General features: G+C 42.3%; 1 protein-coding gene across 3 annotated transcripts in view; it reads left to right on the top strand.

Annotated features, from left to right (window-relative positions):
- The window catches only part of LOC147014147 (atrial natriuretic peptide-converting enzyme-like), a 131,635-nt gene extending 113,952 nt beyond the window's left edge, over positions 1-17,683 (top strand). For all 3 annotated transcript variants that reach the window (XM_085851848.1, XM_085851849.1, XM_085851850.1), the window contains 2 exons: positions 13,655-13,791; positions 13,938-17,683. In XM_085851848.1, coding sequence (XP_085707974.1) covers positions 13,655-13,791; positions 13,938-14,114 — 314 coding nt within the window. In that variant the 3' untranslated portion in view covers positions 14,115-17,683. The remainder of the gene's footprint in view (positions 1-13,654; positions 13,792-13,937) is intronic.
- The last annotated feature ends 2,991 nt before the right edge of the window (positions 17,684-20,674 follow it).

Genomic DNA, 20,674 nt, shown 5'->3' with positions numbered 1-20,674 from the left:
GGCTTCATGGTAAAGTTTCTGCTCTGACATGCACTGTCAACTGTGGGACCTTATAGAGAAAGGTGTGTTTCTTTCTAAATCACTAGCTTGGATTGGCTTGCTATGCTCGCCTCTCAACATGTCTTTGCAGAGATTGACATCACAGATTGACTGTGTTGACATGATTTACACCAATCATAATACAAACATTCTTTTTCTAAAAACTTATTTGTGATATTGGTGATAGTATATTTATTTGAAATTTCATTTGTGATATAACAAGATCCAAGTGGTCAAGGGTCTCAGCTGTTTAATCTGTCTGAAGGGTGTAAGGCAGGGGTCAGGAACGTGTGGCTGGCGAGCCAGGTGTGGCTCTTTTCATGATTGCATCTGGCTCGCAGATAAAATTGGAGTTTGAAACTTTGAAAGCCCAATATTTCTCACGGAAACTTTACCTACAGTTTGAATGGTGTCGTGCTTCATTCACGTGCAGGGCTGAACTTGGCAGAAGGAGAGAAGAAAAAACGCCTCCGAGTTGGCTGAAGCGGTTTTTGTTTCGTCCAGTCATGCGGCCGAGGTGACTCGTGATTTCGGTTCCTCCGATGACGTGCCGCCGCCGAGACGCGTAGCGGAATTCATCTCAACCAATCACGCGCCACCGCTGAGGCGACAGCATCCCAGAGTCGGCCGGCCGCGCCGCACCTCTCGAGTACATAAGCCTGTGTGCAGGCCAGCCAGACTCACTATTTGCCAAGCCTCAGTTGGGTCAACATCTCCCAATCTCTCATTTTCTCAAAGCTAACCCTTCGATGAAGAAGATGGCGAAAATAAAAAAGATGAGGAGTATCGTACATTTCAGGACGAATGGGCCAAATGATTCACCTTTGTGGAGAGAGCAGGTTCTGTGGTGTGTCTAATTTGCAATGACAAAATTGCATCGATAAAGCGGAACTTCGACACGTGCCATGCTACCTTTGCATCAAAATACCCTGTGGGAGACAGCAGAAAGAAAGCGTGCCAAGAGCTACTGAGCAGGGTGCAAGCCAGCCAGCAGCAACTCCGCGTATGGACCCGGCAAGGTGACTATAATTCCGCTCGCTTTGCTGGATCTTTAGCAATAGTGAGTAACGGAAAACCATTCAGAGATGGCGAGGATGCTAAAACGTTCATGCTGGATGTAGCCAATGAACTTTTTGATGATCTTCCGAACAAAGACAAGATAATCAAACGGATACAAGACATGCCTCGGTCGGCAAGAGCTGTTCATTATCGTACCATCATGATGGCAAACCAGGTGGAGGAAACGCAAGTGAAGGACATAAATACAGCGCCGTTCTTTTCCCTGGCTTTGGATGAGTCAACAGACGTAAGCCATTTGTCGCAGTTCAGTGTGATTGCAAGATATGCTGCTGGTGATACACTGCGCGAAGAAAGTCTTGCTGTTCTGTCAATAAAAGGGTCCACAAGAGGTGAGTATTCAAGTCTTTCATGGAGTTCGCTCAAGAAAAAAATCTACGAATGGATAAACTTATCTCAGTGTGTACTGATGGTGCTCCGTGTATGGTGGGGAAAAACAAAGGATTTGTGGCGCTTCTCCATGAACATGAAAATAGACCCTTCTTAAGTTTCCATTGCATTCTACACCAGGAGGCACTTTGTGCTCAGATGTGTGATGGGCAGCTTGGCGAAGTGATGTCGCTGGTCATTCGTGTGATCAATTTTATTGTTGCCTGAGCCTTAAATGGTCGCTAGTTTAAAACACTGCTGGATGAAGTTGGAAATAACTATCACGGTCAGCTTTTGCACAGCAATGTGCATTGGTTGTCAAGAGGGAAGGTGCTTAGCCGTTTTGCGGCTTGCCTAAACGAAATCCGGACTTTCCTTGAAATGAAAGGGATTGAGCATCCTGAGCTAGCCGAAACCGAGTGGCTCCTCAAGTTTTACTATCTCGTGGATATGACTGAACATCTGAACGAGCTCAACGTGAAAATGCGAGGCATTGGAAATACAGTGTTATCCCTTCAACAAGCCGTGTTTGCTTTTGAAAACAAGCTGGAGCTCTTTATCATGGATCTTGAAACAGGTCGTTTACTACATTTTGAAAAATTGACAATTTAAAGATGCATGCACAGCAAGTGAGCCCACTCAAAACTTTGATCTCCACCAGTTAGCTGGCTTCACATCCAGTCTCCTACAGTCATTCAAAGCACGCTTTGGAGAATTTTGTGAGCACACTCGTCTTTTTTAAGTTCATGACCCATCCAAACGAGTGTTCACTGAACACAGCCGACCTGAGTTACATTCCTGGTGTCTCCGTCAGAGATTTTGAATGAGAAGTGGCTGACCTGAAGGCCTCAGACATGTGGGTGAATAAGTTCAAGTCACTGAATGAAGATTTGGAAAGAATCGCACAACAGAAAGCGGAGTTGGCGAGCAAGCACATGTGGACAGAAATGAAAAAAACTTCAACCCGAAGACCAGCTAATTATCAAAACTTGGAACGCGCTTCCTGTCACATACCTCACACTGCAGCGTGTGAGTATTGCTGTATTGACCTTGTTTGGATCTACGTATGTCTGTGAGCAGTCATTCTCACATCTTAAAAACATCAAGTCCAACCTACTATTACGTCTAACGGATGAAACCCTCAACGCTTGCATGAAGCTTAACCTCACCAAGTACCAACCAGACAACAAAGCCATCAGCAAATCGATGCAGCACCAGAAGTCCCATTAATGGTGAGTATTATAACAACATTATTTAAAAGAATAAATTCAGAGGCTTATTATACTCACATTTAGTTGAATTCAGTCTTAAAATATATTATATGGCTCTCACTGAAATAGATTTCCAAATATTTTGCTTTCATGACTCTCTGGGTCAAAAACGTTCCCGACCCCTGGTGTAAGGGGTCTAAATGAATGGTGTTAAGGTCTAAGGAGTCGAAAGGATCTTCAGGGTCTTTGGGTCATTTTGAGTCTCCAGGGTCTTTGGAGTCTTTATTAGAGACTTTTGGAGTCTTTGATGACTTTTGGGCCTTCATGGTCTTTTGGGTCCTTGGGAATTTTTGGGTCTTCTGGTACTTTTGGGTCCTTGGGCACTTTTGCGTCCTCGGGGCCTCATTTGGGCTTTTGGTTCCTTGGAGACTTTTGGGTCCTTTGGAATATTTGTGACTTTTGGGTCCATCTCCATCGACGTATCACGTGCTTTTGATATGGCCTGGCCACCTGCCCTGCTCACCAAATTCTCTTCCTATGGTATCTAAGGACATCTCCACTCATGGCTCACAGACTTCCTCTCCTGTCGCAGCCAATGTGTGGCATTTAATGGAGTTCTCATCCCCTTTTCCTGTCCAGGCTGGAGTTCCTCAAGGCATCGTTCTCGGCCCTGTTCTTTTTCTGGTTTTCATCAATGATCTCTCCGACTCTCTGGAAAATCCTCTTTATCTCTTTGCTGATGACTCCACCCCCTGTCCTACCATCTGTCATCCCTCAGATCGGTAAGCAGCAGCCTCTTCACTCTCTGCAGATCTGGATAAAATCACAAGCTGGTCCAACACATGGAACATGTCTTTCAATCCTGACAAATCTCACACTGTCACTATGTCTCTCCAAAAGGACCGTCTGGAATCCCCCCTCCCCCCATATACTTTCTCAACAATCATCTTGCAGAAGTCCTTTAATTCAAGCTTCTGGGTCTCACTATTGGCCATGATCTTTCCTGGGAAAGCCACATCTCCAAGCTGGCCTCCAAAGCCAGTTGCCAACTGGGAATCCTCCGTCGTGCAAAGTTCTTCCTCGGCACACCTGAGCTCCTAACCACATACAAAGCTTTCGTCCGCAGCCTGATGGAGTACTGCTCTACCCTCTGGGCTGGTGCTACCACTGCCTTTCTCGGCTTCACACTATGGAAATCGAAGCATTTCGGATCATTGGCATCTCCCACGATGAGGCTGAGTCTTGGGTCTCTCACTCTCACTGCAGGCAGGTCGGTGGTCTTTCTGTCTTCTACCATCTCCTCTCCAACCTAGCCCCCTGCGCTGTTTGAGATATGCCCCCCCCCTCATATTTCTGCAGGGTGCTCAAGGTTCACCAACAACTCCCTTCTGGTTGAAGTACCAAAATCAAGAATCACTGCCCACCTTCATTCTTTCATTCCTCTTTTTTTCCCGCCCTTGGAACAACCTCTCACACTCTCCTCAATCCCACCCATCCCTCTAGGCCTTCAAAACAGCTGTTCCCCACCATCTCTTGTTTTCCCACATCCAAAATCATGATCTTTTCTACCCCCGGTAATCCACCCCAAACCCACCTCCTTCAAATTCCCTGCTTTCCTTCTTGAAAGTCCCTGTAGTGTCCATCTTGTTTACCCTGTGTACCCTGCCCCATTCCTCTCCCTTCCACAGATCCCCTCATGTTTCTGTTCCACACTGTTTTTTCCTTCCCTCTCTTGCCCCTCTTGTCTTCTGCTCCCATCCTTGTACGTTCTGTGTGTTAGCTCTCATACAAGCCTCGACAGTGTTAAAAAAACAAAAAAACTTTCGTGTTTTTCTCCGCAACCGCTTGTCGGATCGAGACAAATTTTCACCATTTGTGTGACTACTCATGTGGAATGTGTTAGTGATAATTATGACATCATAGGTCATGTGGGTGTGGCAGCAATGTTGGAAAAATGGGGAAATTTTGGACCTCTCTATCTCTGAAACCGCATGAAGGAAAAAATTGAAACTCAGCACAGAGCAAGTTCTCCTCATGGGTAATGTGCGATATTTTATGATGTCATAGGTGCCTTCGTTATAACGTCATAATTGCAAATGTAGAACGCTATATCTGATCAGTATAAAAAATTTTGAGGGTCACCTTGGGATAAAATGGTCCACAAATCTTTTTCATGACATCATCAATCACATGATTTGGCAGCCATATTAGTTTTTATTTTTAACCTTCAAAAATCTCTGAAATGGCTGAACTGGTCATTACTGCCAGCAGTGATGGCAGTTCTAATTGTGTCTCTTATTAATTACGTAACACATCAGTACACAAATGCCACACAAAACTACACAAACACCACACAATGCTCCACACAAACCAAGTCCTGGCGAGGGTCTGCAATCTCTGATTGCTCTTTTTCTTGTAATTGTGAACATTCTGTTTTTGAAAGTCCACATCATAAACACATCATCACAGCTGATAGCAGAATAGTGAAAGATATTTAATATGGGAATTACTTCCAAAAGGACTAATTTATTGAGAAATTAGAAGGATTAACCGGAGTAAAGCAACGGAACTTAAAATGATAGGACTGACGGAATTGATGGGAGAACAAATTGATAAACACAAGGTACCAAACAAACAAACGGATTTATGGTTGTAGAAAGTAGAGAAACATGTAAAAAGGAGAATTGTTGATTTGAAAAGAAAAGTTTGAATCAAAAATCCAAAGGTAATTTTAAACAATCTGGAGACATATGATTATTTAAAACAGCTTCAAACACAATGGGCCATATTTATGAAAGGCGTTTCAGAGTTAGACGAGTGTAGAATCGCTAATCTGCGATGATCAGCCGTTCAAAATTAGTCTGCCATTCACTGAAGAGTGATTGTCGAATGTGTGATCAAAACCTAATCACAAGCTTTTAAATTACAGACACTTTTACAAGTTGGTGAGGGCATATTTAAGAGTGCATTTCAGGCTGAGAAGTAAGCATTTCATGGCTTATAATTAGTAATTTACAAGGGCCATTTGCTTGAATTAGCTCAAGAAGAGGCAGAAGAGGATAGGAATAGGGCAGTTTGCCGACGGGCATTTATTTTATTTTTTTGTATACCTTGTCGAGGCTCGTATAAGAGCTAACACATAACGCATAGCAAGAGGGGCATGAGACAAGAGAGGCGGGAGTGGGAAGGCCAAAACAGTGGGGGAATAGAGACATTAGGAGATCTCTGGAAGGGAGAGCGATGGGCGGGGAACACGGGGTATACAAGATGGAAATTCCAGGGACTTCAGGAAGGAAAGCGGGGAATTTGAAGGAGGTGGGTTTGGGGTGGATTAACGGGGGTAGAAAAGATTGAGGATTTGGATAGGGGACAATAAGCGGTGGTGGTGAACAGCTGTTTTGAAGGCCTGGAGGGAAGAAAGGGATTGAACAGAGTGAGGGAGTTTATTCCAAAGGCGGGAAAAAAAAGAGGACTGAAAGAGTGAAGATGAGCAGTGATTCGTGATTTTGATAGTTATACCAGAAGGGGGTTGTTGGCGGACATTGAGCGCCCTGCGGAAATATGGTGGGGACAAATCGCAGACACAGAAGGGGGGGCAAGACCAGAGAGGAGATGGTAGAAGACAGAAAGACCACCAACCTGCCTGTGGTGAGAGAGTCAGAGACCCCAAGACTCAGCCTCATCACGGGAGATGCCAATTATCTGAAATGCCTTGGTTTCCACAGCGTGAAGCCGATAAAGGTGGGAGGCAGGAGCACCAGCCCAGAGGGGAGAGCAGTACTCCATCAGGTTGTGGACAAAAGCTTTGTATGTGGTCAGGAGCTCACGTGGGCCGAGGAAGGACTTTGCACGATGGAGGATTCCCAGTCGGCGACTGGCTTTGGAGACGAGGTTGGAAATGTGGCTTTCCCAGGAAAGATCATGGCAGATAGTGAGACCCAGAAGCTTGAAAGAGAGGACTTCTTCCAGAGGATTGTTGAGAAAGTGGATGGGGGGGGGGGGTTGCAAATGCTCCTTTCGGGGAGAGATAGTGAGTGTGTGTGATTTGTCCGGATTGAAAGACATGTTCCATGTGTTGGACCAGTTTGTGATTTTACCCAGATCTGCAGTGAGCGAAGAAGCTGCTGCTTGCCGGTCTGAGGGATGACAGATGGCATAGCAGATGGTGGAGTCATCAGCAAAGAGATAAAGAGGATTTTCCAGAGAGTCAGAGAGATCGTTGATGAAAATCAGAAAAAGAACAGGGCCCCGAATGCTGCCTTGAGGAACTCCAGCCTGGACAGGAAGAGGGGATGAAAGAACTCCATTTCGGGCCACACATTGACTGTGACAGGAGAGGAAGTCTGCGAGCCATGAGTGGAGATGGCCTTGGATACCATAGGAAGAGAGTTTGGTGAGCAGGGCAGGGTGCCAGACCGTGTCAAAAGCACACGATATGTGTAGGGATATGGCTCTGATTTCATTCTGAAAGCACGTGCATTGAGAATCTTCAAGGATAGATGCAATCCTCTGGAGAAGTATGACAATATAAAATTTGTCCAGCGTTATGGACTCTCGAAGGAATCATTTCGTTGGCTGCTGAATCTAGTACAAGATGACCCGGATGAACCTTCAAGATGAGGAGCAATGTGCTAAATCCCCTTCATCAATTGTTCATGGTGCTGCGATTCTATGCAAGTGCATCATTTCAATTGGATGTTGGAGATATGTGCAGGGTTTCACAGGCTAATGGCTGCTTCAATGCACACAACTAATGAGCTGTTCATCTCCCTTTGTAAATTGATATTTAGATGTGTGATTAGCTGTGCACACAACATGTTTTTTTCAGCGTTTAGGGGGTTAAGCATGTGTTAGCAAAACGCTAGCTAAGCGCCTTTCGTAACTTCGGCCCAATATGTTATTGTTGCAATTGATAAAGCAAATAATAATATTGCATTTGTATGCAAAACATTCTACATTCAAATTCAAACACTTTTGGAAGAATTGGGCTTAAAGACTGGACTTTAAAAGAAGTACTACAAAATACAGTACCTTCAGAAAGTATTCACACCCCTTGACTTTTGTCACATTTTGTTGTGTTGCAACGTAAATTTAAAATGGATCACATTTAATTTTATTGTCACTGATATACACAAAATACCCCATAATGATAAATTCGTGAAAACGTGTTTTTAGAAATTTTTACAAATTAATTAACAATGAAAAGCTGAAATGCCTTGCATCAATAAATGTTCAATCCCTTTGCCATGACACTCCAAATTGAGGTCAGATGCATCCAATTTCCTTTGATCATCCTTGAGATGTCTCTACAACTTGATTGGAGTCCACCTGTAGCCAATTCAATTGATTGGAGTCCACCTGTAGCCAATTCAATTGATTGGACGTGATGTATAAAGAAACACCTTTCTACATGTGATTCCGCAGTTGACAGTGCATGTCAGAATGGAAACTCTACCATGAAGTCCAAGGAACTGTCCGTATAACTCCGAGATAGAATTGTGAGTTGGCGGAGATCTGGGGAAGGGTAGAAAACAATTTCTAGAGTGTTGAAAGTTCCTAAGAGCACAGGGAGCTCCATCATTAGGACATGGAAAGAATATTGAACTACCCAGACTTTTCCTACAGCTGGCTGTATGACCAAACTGAGCAAATGGGCAAGAAGGACCTTGGTCAGAGAGGTGACCATGAGCCCAACGACCTCTCTGACAGAACAAGAGTTCTTTGGGTGAGATGGGAGAACATGCCGGATGGCCAACAATCTCTGCAGGACTTCACAAATGTAGGTTTTATGGTAGAGTGGCCAGACAGAAGCCACTCCTGTGAAAAAGGCACATGACAGCACGCTTGGAGTTTGCAAAAAAACATGTGAAAGACTGAGAGCATGAGGCAAATGATTCTGTGGTCTGATGAGACGGACCCTTCCAGATTGAGTCACCTTAGACGGCGTCCTTGCCCCGCGGAGTTAATTGTGACTCATCGGCTACAGAGTCAAAGGTTGAGAAGCAGGTCTGAGAGAGGCCATTCGTGACCGAGCTGGCATACCCGCAAATATATATATATATATATATATATATATATATATATATATATATGTGTGTGTGTGTGTGTGTGTGTGTGTGTGTGTGTGTGTGTGTGATGTAACCATGTATGTGTAATCAAGATTCATATATTCATGTGTATGTATCATCCCAACTGTGCATGTGTATATGTAATCACAATTCATGTACGTGTGCGTGTGTCTGTACGCACCTCGTTGCTACTGGTCGCCATCTCCACTTGCGAGTCTCTAAGACGAAATGGAGTATTCGCTGATTCAGAAGCATCAATTTTCATCTCAGTATGGAACCACAACTCAGAGACCAAGCAGTTTCCTTATCCATGCTCAGTTTCCACATCCGCCCCCGATTCAAAAGGGTTCTAAATGGTAATTATAAAGGGTTCTAAAGGGCAATTCAAAAGGTTTCCAAAGGGGAATTATAAAGGGTTCTGAAGGGTAATTTGAAAGGGTAATTCAAAAGGTTTCCAAAGGGTAATTATAAAGGGTTCTAATGAGTAATTCTAATGTGTTCTAAAGGGTAATTCAAAAGGGTTCTAAAGGGTAATTCTAAAGCAGTGTTTCTCAACCTTTTTAACCTTGTGGAACCCTTGAAATAGTTCTCATGTCTCAGGGAACCCCTGCATAAAAATTATTATTTACCATAATTAATATCGAGCTCTTTTATATTTTTATCGTAGTTCACATGGTAAATATAATATATTTTTTTCGGATACCTGGTTTAAGGAAAAAATGACCCCCTTTTTGTCAAATTTATTGGAAATGAAAAAAAAATACTACTCGTTTATGAGACCTCACACCGAGGTTTTAATTCACAAAAAAAAATTTTTGTTTGTTTGCAAACGTCATTTTCGAAAGTGTTTGTCAACCCTGAGTCTGTTTGACAATTAAAAAACACACCTCATGTAACTTGATAAACAAAACTTAAACAAATAAAGCTGAAGCAATGAAGGTAAACAGAAGAACTAACCTAGAGAGAGAGAGAGAGAGAGAGAGAGAGAGAGAGAGAGAGAGAGAGAGAGAGAGAGAGAGAGAGAGAGAGAGAGAGAGAGAGAGAGAGAGAGAGAGACAGAGACAGAGACAGAGACAGAGACAGAGACAGAGACAGAGACAGAGACAGAGACAGAGACAGAGACAGAGACAGAGACAGAGACAGAGACAGACTTCGCGCTCGGAAGCACAGAGAAGATAGATGGACACCATGCACGCGTCCCATATTTGAGTCAGTCACTCAATGATACACAAATCCGCCGCGTACAGGACGTCCACTAACTAGTGAGGGTGGTTTCACACTGGCGCCATATAGACATCGTTAAATACATTCCCGATGGTTGTTATAATTGTAAATAATATAAGAGGTTGAAGCCTCTATTCTAATAACCAAGGAGTTTCCAACAATATGCCATACATGTATGGTAAAATTACGAATATTAAATCAAACCAAAACTACTCAAAAATACATTAGCCTATTTATTACTGTTTCTCGCGGAACCCCTAGCAACCTCTTGCGGAACCCTAGGGTTCCGGGGAACCCCGGTTGAGAAACACTGTTCTCAAGGGTGATTCTCAAAGGTGATTCGAAAAGGTTCTAAAGTGTTATTCTAATAGGTTTCGTTCATTTCTAGACTTTGCCTGTTTCACTTTTAAAATGCCAAACTGAACCGCTTCCTTTGGACACAGGTGTGATGTTTTTTTTTCTTTAGTAATAGTTGCTAATTCCAGCAAAGAACTAACGATTTGTAATGGTGGCATAAGATAATAAAAACAGGAAAATATTAAGGAGTTCATAAAGCATGTTACCCCACCCAGTGTTTAAGTATATACTTCAATTTAAATAAAATAAAGATTTTAAAAATCGTTAAAAAAAAATTCCGAAGGTTTAGCACGATTGAAGCAGTCTCATACACCCACCTCATTTAACATGTCAAAGTCCTGCAAAACTGCAGGTTCTTGGAAGTGATAATAAGATAATTTGTGTTCTGCAGTGTTCATGTATATAATTCAATTGAAATAAAATAAAGATTGTAAAAGTCATATGAATAAATGAATTCTAGAATTTACCACCATTGAAGCAGTGTCTAATACACCACCCTATCTAACACGTTACATTAGTTGTTTGTGCCTGTTATATGTGTCATTTATGATGTGATTAAACCAAAAAGTTTCCCGTGTGGATTGATTTTCAATTCTGTTTCACTGCCAGGCAAGCTGAGAAAAATTTCACTCCTCTCCACGCATGTGCGATTGGGACAAATTTAGAGACAAAGTACTGTTAAACAGCAGGTTTGTTTTCCGATTAATGTTCCAATTCGTCTTCAAAATATACCATTCAATTCAAATTAAGTTATTCCTCACTCATAAACTGACGTTTGTGGACAGACCGACAGACGGACGGACATGAACCAATTGCTTTACCCCAATTTTCGCTTCATGTGTGCGGGGTAAAAATGGTTAAAGTTATCTGCCGTAAAACATCACAAAGTGCTGACATTTCACGCCTTCCCCTTCATCAGAGCAAAATGAGGTAAAGCTCGAAATGTTAGTACTTTGTGATCTTTTACGGCGGATAACTTTAACCATTTTGTTCTGATGTTCATATTTTTTTTCTTTATTAGCTTTTATGATGTGGCCAGCACTGCTTACAGGAAGCATTGAATCTCTTAATATTCTTACGGTGGATAATTTCAAGATTGAATCTATTAAGAGTGAGTAGTGATTGTCACAAATGATTTTCTGGTAATTTTTTGAAATAGTCGGTGCGTAGTTTGAACTTGTTTACCTGTGCTCCGTTGGGGAACAAATTGTTTATTATACTGTATATGACTGTGATGTTTGTTGAAGCTAGATATTGATTTTTGAAGTTGAATAGTGTAAAATGGTGTCGTGTTTCGATTGAAGTTCGATTTTGCAGCTGATGGAAGGATCACAATTGTTCTTGAAGGTTCTGGCTGCTTCCGGATCTCGTAGTTTCTGTCTCCATTTGGTTGTAGAACCGTCATACTTTGGAGTGGTTTGCTTGAAGGAGCAGCTTTTGTGAATAAAGTCACTGAATGGTGTAGATAAGTGGAAAAGTGGATCTGAGAGAGACAGAGAGAGCCAGTGTTCATTTTATTTGTTGCGTCAGTATTGTACCATTGTGTTGCTTTGTGTTTATCCTGTCAATAAAGTCGAGTTTGGAGTGCACCCATCTGCTGATGGGACATAAAATCGAGATAATTATGTCACAATTCCAGGCCCAAATGACTCCTTCCCAATGAGGCTGGTTGGACATAGATCTATCGGTCCATCGGTCAAATAACCTTGGGTAATGTGACAATGATTCGCCTAAGTGAAGATTTTGTGTGACTTGAAGTGAAACTTAAAGTCTTGTGGTCCCAGCTGCTCTTATGATTCCTGAAGGTATATGCTATCAGTCGAGGAGGAGTTGATGGAATAGGGAGGGTAAATTGCTTGAAGTATATTCTGTAGATAATACACAGAGCAGCTACACAACATCATTGTGACAGGGGGCCGTGGTGAGTCATTGAAGTAAACAGCCCTGTCCAGGATGGAGTTGAGCTTCTGAAGTGTTGTTTTATATACCCCCATCCAGGAAAGTGAAGAGTATTCTATCATACCTCTGACCTGAGCCTTGTATAAGGTTGATAGGTCTGGAGGAGCTCGAAGGTGAGCCACTTATCACAGGGTATCAAAGCTATCATGATCTTGCAGCAACAGTGTTATGTAGCTGACCCAGTTTGGAATTTTATCAATGATGATCTCTTGGAGATTAACACTAGTGGGATCTGGGATGGTGATTCCATTGAAAGAATGTTCAAGGCAATAATCAAGAAGCGTTTATTTATACATAGACCTACTAAATTTCACTTGCTGGGAATTATGAGCTTCCCAAGACACTTTCAGAACTTTAAACTTTTGAAGCATGGGTGATCAAAAAGGATGATTAACGAAGGTGTGAACAAAATGAAATGAGAATGGTGAGATGGATGTGTAATGTGACACTGGAGGATAGGAAATCAAATGTGGAATTAAGAGAGAGGTTAGGTATAGAAAGCATTCGTGAGGTTCCGTGTTGGGGTAGGTTGAGATGGTTCGGACATGTGGAAAGGATGGGGGTGGGCAGCTGTGTGAAGAGGTGTATAAATATGAATGTGAATGGAAGGAGAGCGAGAGGCTGTCCGAGGAAAACATGGGATGTGTTGCTGAGAGACGATCTTGGAGTTAAAGGCCGAACAAGAGGGCGAGCAAAGGATCGTGCAGCCTGGAAAGTAGCCATTGGGTGAACCAGGGCTTACACATGCAAGCATGGAAACGGCTGTAAAACGATGATGATGATGATGATGATGATGATGATGATGATGATGAATAAAGTCACGACTTCGCGAATTTGGCAGAGAGATGCTATTCCATTCGCAGTGTTACTTGGATGTATAGTCAGATTAATGCAAAGGAAGCACTGGAAAGATAGAAAGAGGTCATGTCTGCAAAAATATAAAACCTTATTTTATTACTTGCTCCTTGTTGAAGAGCATAATAAATACTGCAACTTAATGATTAAACAAAGGGTTCTGTCATAATTGTTTCCATTATATAAGATTCTATTGCTCATAAATGGGATAATACATACCTAACCGAATTTTCCCATGATTTGTTGGAGCACTATTTTTGAGCTGTTCTTGCACAATGATGATATCAAAGTGAGACTTTTCCATTACCATAATATAGGTGTTAACTTTGTCCAGAAGTATTTTTCCTTACTTAAGTGAGATGTGCCATGTTGCTATTAGATTTGAGGAAAACGATTAGCTGGTTTAAATTAATTTCGCTTTGAATGTTATAATCGATGTACTCATGATGACATTGAAATCTCAAGACAATGCAAATGTTATATCTCTGTCCCTAGCAAAACCTTCAAAGTTACAAGAAGGAGAGGTGAGAATTGTGCCCCGTAAGACCTGTGAGGCTTTTTTTCCGGGCGTCCACCTCACTCCGAGAATGCTCTGTGCTGGACACGATGCTGGCTATGTTGACTCTTGCATGGTAAGTCTTCAAAACTCACTTTTCTTGTCCATATTGTCATTGAAGTATACTGCACAATAATGGACTTTCACAGATAAATGGATAGAGTTCTTACATTTTGAATGGCTGTGGTTGATGCAATATATCTTGTTCTCATGATTTTGTAGGGAGATAGCGGTGGACCACTCGTGTGTCAAGACTTGGACAATAAATGGACTTTATACGGTCTTACGTCCTTTGGCCCGGCCTGCTCTGGACGTGCTGAGGGTCCTGGAGTATACACCAATGTGACTGCAATGCTAAGTTGGATTAATTGGAAAATGTTCACTCATAACGACAGCTAAATCGACAGAGGAAAATAAATGGATTTTATCAAGTGAAAACCAATGAGTTTGTTCATTTTTGTGGAAAGCCAGGTGCATCTAATGTTTCCAGCGTTCACCCTTCATAAGAGGAAAAGAGGAAACTGTGTGCTGAGCGAGGGTGTATGTCGTGATGGGAATGGGTCAAATGTGAAAGGGACTTGGCCAATGGTCAGGGGCCAAAAATTAAAGGGACCGGAGGAAACATCCAAGGTCAAAGGTCTGCGTTACCGAATGGAACACTCACCATCATGAAGTCTAGTATTCCGTTGATTCGATGATAGTCTTACTTTGAAAAGTGAGCATTTGTAAAGGTGTAACCAGATGTAAAGGTGTAACCAACTGACTGTGATGCTGTTGTGATGAAGGGGTGATTCATCACATTAAGAGATCAAAACGTTTGGTCAGTTGCGCTCTAATTCCACTTTACTGTAATGATGCCAAGCTAATAAAGTCACATCTCACTGAAGTTGCAATGAATGTTTCATTTCTGCAAAATGAATGATATGCCATTTAGTTGTAGAGATTAATCTCAATCAGGCTTAAAGAACACGTTGATGATCAGAAATGTTACTTGTGAAATTTTGCAGGAAACGTGTATGCATCAATTTTTACCAAATATTTTACCAAATTCAATCAAGAAGTCTCACGTTCAAAAAGATGCAGAAATTCAAAACGATACATGAGCATTTTCATCGCAAACTATTTTAAAAACTGTTTTGCTGAAATACATGCATTTTCTAAAATAAATAAATAAAGCAGCTTTGGTTCAATTCGTTTTCGTACTTCATAGTTATTGGTTAGGGTCACATATGTGATGCAAACATTATTGAACACATTTATTCATCAGGTATGCCAAAGCATGTTTCTGTTTATTTCACTGTATTGTCATAAAAGAAAGTAGTTTGATTCATAAATGTGTGAAATTTGCCATCATCTAGAGAATTATGGGACAATTACAGTCCTGCATGGTGGTTCGGAAATGAATGGGTGGTTCATTAAATATAATGTTGGATTTTATTGGTTTCACAAGTAATTTCCACCAAAGAATATTTCCCTTTAAAAATATTTGGTTTCATAGATTTCACAGCAAAAAGTTTTCTGGAGAGGTGTGATATTAATATCATGGCTTCTCCTTGCCTACCATGACAGTTAGCTCACCTCAATCAACATTCTGTTGATTTCATCCATATTTTTTTTCTGCTTTCATCTTCCTCCTTTTCCTCCTGCCCTCACATTCTGTTCATGCAAAATCTTTAATATTAAAAAGTTAAAATGTTTTATCCTCCATATAGTACTGCAGCATTGCAAACCAATTGTTCGACTTTTCATAAAAGCACCGAAATTGGTACATATGTTGACTAATGTATTCTGAACAATTCTGGATATAGAGCCACTCGAGATTTTGCCTTGGTCAGCTTTGGCGGCCATTTTGGAAAATGGCCACCATTCTACTTTAACAACATGGGATATCTGTCATTGTTATTCTCTTTGTAGGTTTCTCAGAGGTGATAAATACTCCATGTGATGTGCATTTACAAAGGAAAACAATACAAATGTCATTTGTGTTGATTTATTATATTTCCAACCATTGTATTGGGGAAAAATGGTCATTTTTATGGGAAAATCCATTTTCGCACACAGCATCAGTGACAGGTTCAGAAGTATTTTGTTGTGGTGGTGGTAGTGGTGGAAGTGGTGTTGTAATTGGTAATATTGGCTACATGTGGCCCATGCTGCAGAACATGACCACCGTTGGATTCAAGTTCGAACCGTAGACACCGACGTCGTCGTCTTGGCGGTGATGGTAGCCCAGGCACTACCATGCGTGGATGAACTCTGGATTGCCTTTGGGACGGGCAAGAACTACCGCTACATCCCTGCCCATGAAATAGCTGCCTCCCTCGGTCCACAGAATGCACGTGCCCTCCCTGTCTTCCATGCCATGACCGGATGTGACACGGTATCAGCATTCGTGGGGCATGGGAAGAAATCTGCCTGGGCCACATGGAACTCGTTTCCAGAACTGACAGATTCTCTTGTGACCCTGACCATCATGCCAGTCAACATCCAGGATGACACAATGCACTGCATTGAAAGGTTTGTGGTGCTCCTCTATGACCGCACCAGTCCATATACGGATGTCAACGAGGCCAGAAAGAAACTCTCCGCCAAGAGGAACTCCGTCCAGCGCATCCCACCTACCTACGATACTTTGGAACAGCATGTGAAGAGATCAGTCTTCCAGGGTGGCTATGTCTGGGGGTAGGTCTTGGTCCTTCAACCCGTGCTTCCCTCACCAACAAGCTGCGGCTGGTGGCAAACGGAGGATGGGTCTTACGAACCACTCTGGACCACACTTCCTGAGGCTTCAAAAAGCTGCTTCGAACTGGTGTCGTGCGGCTGCAAAAAAGGCTGTAGAAACCGCTGCAAATGCAAGAAGGCTAATCTGCAATGCACTGGACTGTGTGCTTGTGAAGGAGAATGCCAGTACACAGATGCAGTAGACACAGACTGAGATATCGGCCCAGCTTAGAATGTGCAAATGCAAAGTTGCATTGCTTGTAAAAGTGTTGACGTCTTGATCCAGAGCCAGTACACTTGAGCTCAGAAACTCATATTGTACTAGACTGATGTATGCGTGTACCATGTGTCCTGGTAGAATGGTAGTAGACAGTAAACCGTAGCCGCTTCAAAGTGAAGTGTGCAATAATTTGACTCCATTTTCTGAGTTTGTCATTATCACGATTATCAGTTCCCTTTTCAAAATAGAGTAAAGTATGTAATCTATAATGCAATTTTTGTTGATTCCAAACCCATTGAATGTGATGAATATCATTTGACTCTTGTTCTCCAGGCAATAATGGGTACTTTTCAGCAAAAAGTTTCAGGAGAGCAGCAATTTACAAATCAAATAATGGATTTTTTACCGAAAATACCGGCTCACAATATTTGAATACGCCTTTTCATGGTCAATTTACTGAATTTTACACTTTACTTATATCTACCACCAATACAATAGGAAAATAAGAGCATATAGCCAATTTCGCTAAAGTAGAATGGCGGCCATTTTGGAAAATGGTCGCCGAAGCTGACCAAGACACAATCTCTGGTGGCTCCATATCTAGAATTGTTCGGAATACATTATTCTACATGTGTACCAATTTTGGTGATTTTATGCAAATTTGAACAATTGATCTGAAATATCAGACTACACTGTAGGACTAATACTCTTATTTCCAGATATGAATGTCCAAATATCAAAATTGCAGTTTCCGGTTTCTGACATTTGATGCCTTTTTTTCATTGCTCTGACGCACTTTAAAATTAAATATACTGTTCCAGAATTATCTCTGTTGCCGTCGATTGTTGTCCAATTTAAAAAAAAATTCTTCTTGCGTGATTACTTGGTCTGCCTTGGTTATTTTTGCCTATCCATACTCACACGCCGGTTCATTAGTCTTTCCTTCCATCCTCTTGTACCATCCCTGTTTCCACCCTCATTCTAACTTCTTCACACTTCTTTTAATAAAACAATCCCTCTTACCCCATTTTGTGCTTGTTTGATGGTTTTATTCCTCCTTGTGTTGACCACGTGTTCGCAAACATCTGCAATTGAACTCCTTCCCAATCTCTTTCTTTCCTCGCCTTTCCATCACCACGCATCCTTTTCACTCTAATTCCCACCCTCCCTCGCCATATTCTTCTTTCTTTTCAAAAAAGACAAAACAGTTTCAACTCATTCATGAAGACATTCAGTTCCAAAACTATTTCTTCTTATTGGAATGAAGAACAACTCTTGCTCATGAAGGCTAGTGTCAATCTGCATTAGTGGACAGGTAAAAGATTGGAAGGACAGGTAGAAGAGTGGATGAAATCAACAGAACATTGATCCAGGTATGCTAACCTTTGTCAGAGCAAAAAAACAAAAATAGCGTTTTTTGCTCCAACAAAAGGTTAACGCCTGAAACATCAGCCTCTTCTTGCCTCCCATGACGGTTAGCTTACCTCAATCAACATTCTGTTTCATCCATATTTATTTTTCTGCTCTCATCTTTCTCACTTTCCTCCTCCCCTCACATTCTGTGAATGCAAAATCTTTTAAATGACAAATTTAAAATGACTTATCTTCCATACTCATATTTCCAAATGTCTTTCTCCCCAACTGCCTCCTGCTCTTCTCTTCTTTTCTGTTTCATTCCTGGATCCCTCACAAACCTGCATGATCCTGCTTATAGAGTGCTATCTTTCATTGGGTCTTTATTCACTCAACTCTGCCTCTCATGACCCCATCCCTGCTCTGTGTCCCCGCTCCCCCCATCCAAGTCTCACAGCTCCATCTCCCCCCACTGCATGTCTCTCCACATTGACTTGCTCTCCATGTCCCTTCGCTTCTTCCTACCCTCCACCCCCACCCACCAATGATTCCTCACCCTGCCAACTTCACATTTTCTCACTGTTACGAACTATATGGGCCTCCAACTTCTGAGTCCTCTACTCAAATCTGACAAATCTCTCAATCCATGCTGTTGCTTATAAACTTGATATTCCTTAGAGATAATAGGCCCTTGCCTTCAAGAATTGATTCTTGTGGTCCACTGGCAGAGGATGAAATATTGTTGACAGTGTAGCTAATACATGCCTACCCATTATTAGCCCCTGTCGGACTTAGTCCGAAACATGGGCTTTGTATTATTTTGGTCTCGATTTTCGCGTCCTTACATGCGTGCGTGCGTGCGTCCATAGCCATATCTCAGACATATATGGACCAATTTTATTCGTACTTGGCACAAAGACAACACATGATGGAATACTTATGCGTGTCATTTTTTTTCGACGTCAGATCCAAGATGGCTGACTGGCGGCCATTTTAGTTGGAAAAAACCCCCAGTGTTGAACACGTTCTCAACAATTTCTCGAACATGTTCTCAATATACATTTAGTGATCGTGTTCAAACTTGGCACACAGATAAGGAATGGTGGCTTACATGTGCACGTCGTGTTTTTTCGACATCAGATCCAAGATGGCCGACTGGTGGCCATTTTGTTACTTAAATGTGTTTTCAACCATTTCTCTGACATGCATGGTCCAATTTTGTTCAAGCTTGGCACAAGCGCAATACACAACAGCATACATTTGCACCTAACTTCATTTTGCAATCTGATGAAAGATGGTAGACTGGTGGCCATTTTAGTTATAACCCCTCCCCCCGCCCCCCCCCAATGTTGAACACGTCTTCAAACATTTCTCGGACAAGCATTTTCCGATGTTGTTCAAACTTGGCACACGGATAAGGATAGGTTGACTTACAAATATGCACATCATGTTTTTTGACATCAGCTCCGATATGGCCGACTGTCGGCTATTTTAGTTGTAAAAAAAAAACCCGGTGTCGAACACGTCCTCAACCATTTTTTGGACATGCATTTACCAATATTGTTCAAACTTGGTACACTGTTAATTAATGATGGCTTACATAAGCACATCATTTTGTTTCAAGATCAGATCCAATATGGCTGGCTGGCACCCATTTGAGTTGTAAAAAAAACCTGATGTTGAACACGTCCTCAACCATTTCTCAGACAAGCATTCAGTAATTCAATGATTTTGTTCAAACTTGGCACACGGATAATGAATGATGGTTTACATTGACACGTGAAATGAAAACGAAAGAAGAACCTTCAGAGTGTAGGCTTTATTCCATTTGATTGAAGCCGCTTCTACGGGCACATCAGGGGATACAGGTGCAGCAAGGAGTACATAAGCAGTAAGGTATACACGTGCAACTAATGACCGCAAAATAAATCAGTATAAGCCCGGAGTCCGATATACTCTCAATTCTCACCATTCAACGAGCACCAAGTGAACCGCCGCCGTAAACGACAATGCCCCTGGGACAATCCCCCCGACCGAGCGGAACCTTAGCTTTATCTATTCCATGCTCGAGCCGTGCAACATGTGATCGCACGTCATGACCTTCAATTCACCACATTTTCCCCGTCTTTAAAATGTAACTAGAGGCCCAACTAACGCACCATGATTACCTCAGCGCTATAGGAGTATACATTTCAAGCAACGCGAACTATCTAAACTACAGAAGCATACATGCCAAGCAGTGAGGATTATTTTGAGTTGTAGGAGCATGGTAATGAGCATCGATATATTATGTAACGAGCATATAGGAGCATGAGCATCGAGGATGCCGATAATCCCCTTTACAGATTGAGTCGGCGAGGGGGTATTATCCGTCGACCTCTCCGGGAGTAAATGGCGGTTTCACTTGAGGGAGGCTTCCGATCCTCTTGGTGAGCCTCGACTCGTGCCGGGGATGACTCCCCGATCGCTCTCGGGTGGAACGCGGCAGCTCCGTCGTCACCCTTCTTGGGTGGAGTCCCTGGGGGGGGGGGACACCTGGGGAGGGGATGTCAGAGGGAGGTGTGCCAGATGGTGGTGTACCTGCGGGAGGAGTACCTGAGGCAGCCAAATGGCGAACCGATACAGTGGTCTCCCTGCCATCCGGGAGCCTGACATGAGCATACTC

Source organism: Eptatretus burgeri, chromosome 13 (genome assembly GCF_056783735.1).
Source record: "Eptatretus burgeri isolate ZD-2024b chromosome 13, Ebu_testis_v1, whole genome shotgun sequence".
In the NCBI taxonomy this organism is placed as follows: domain Eukaryota; kingdom Metazoa; phylum Chordata; class Myxini; order Myxiniformes; family Myxinidae; genus Eptatretus; species Eptatretus burgeri.
This window is presented reverse-complemented; position numbering and strand designations above follow the sequence as displayed.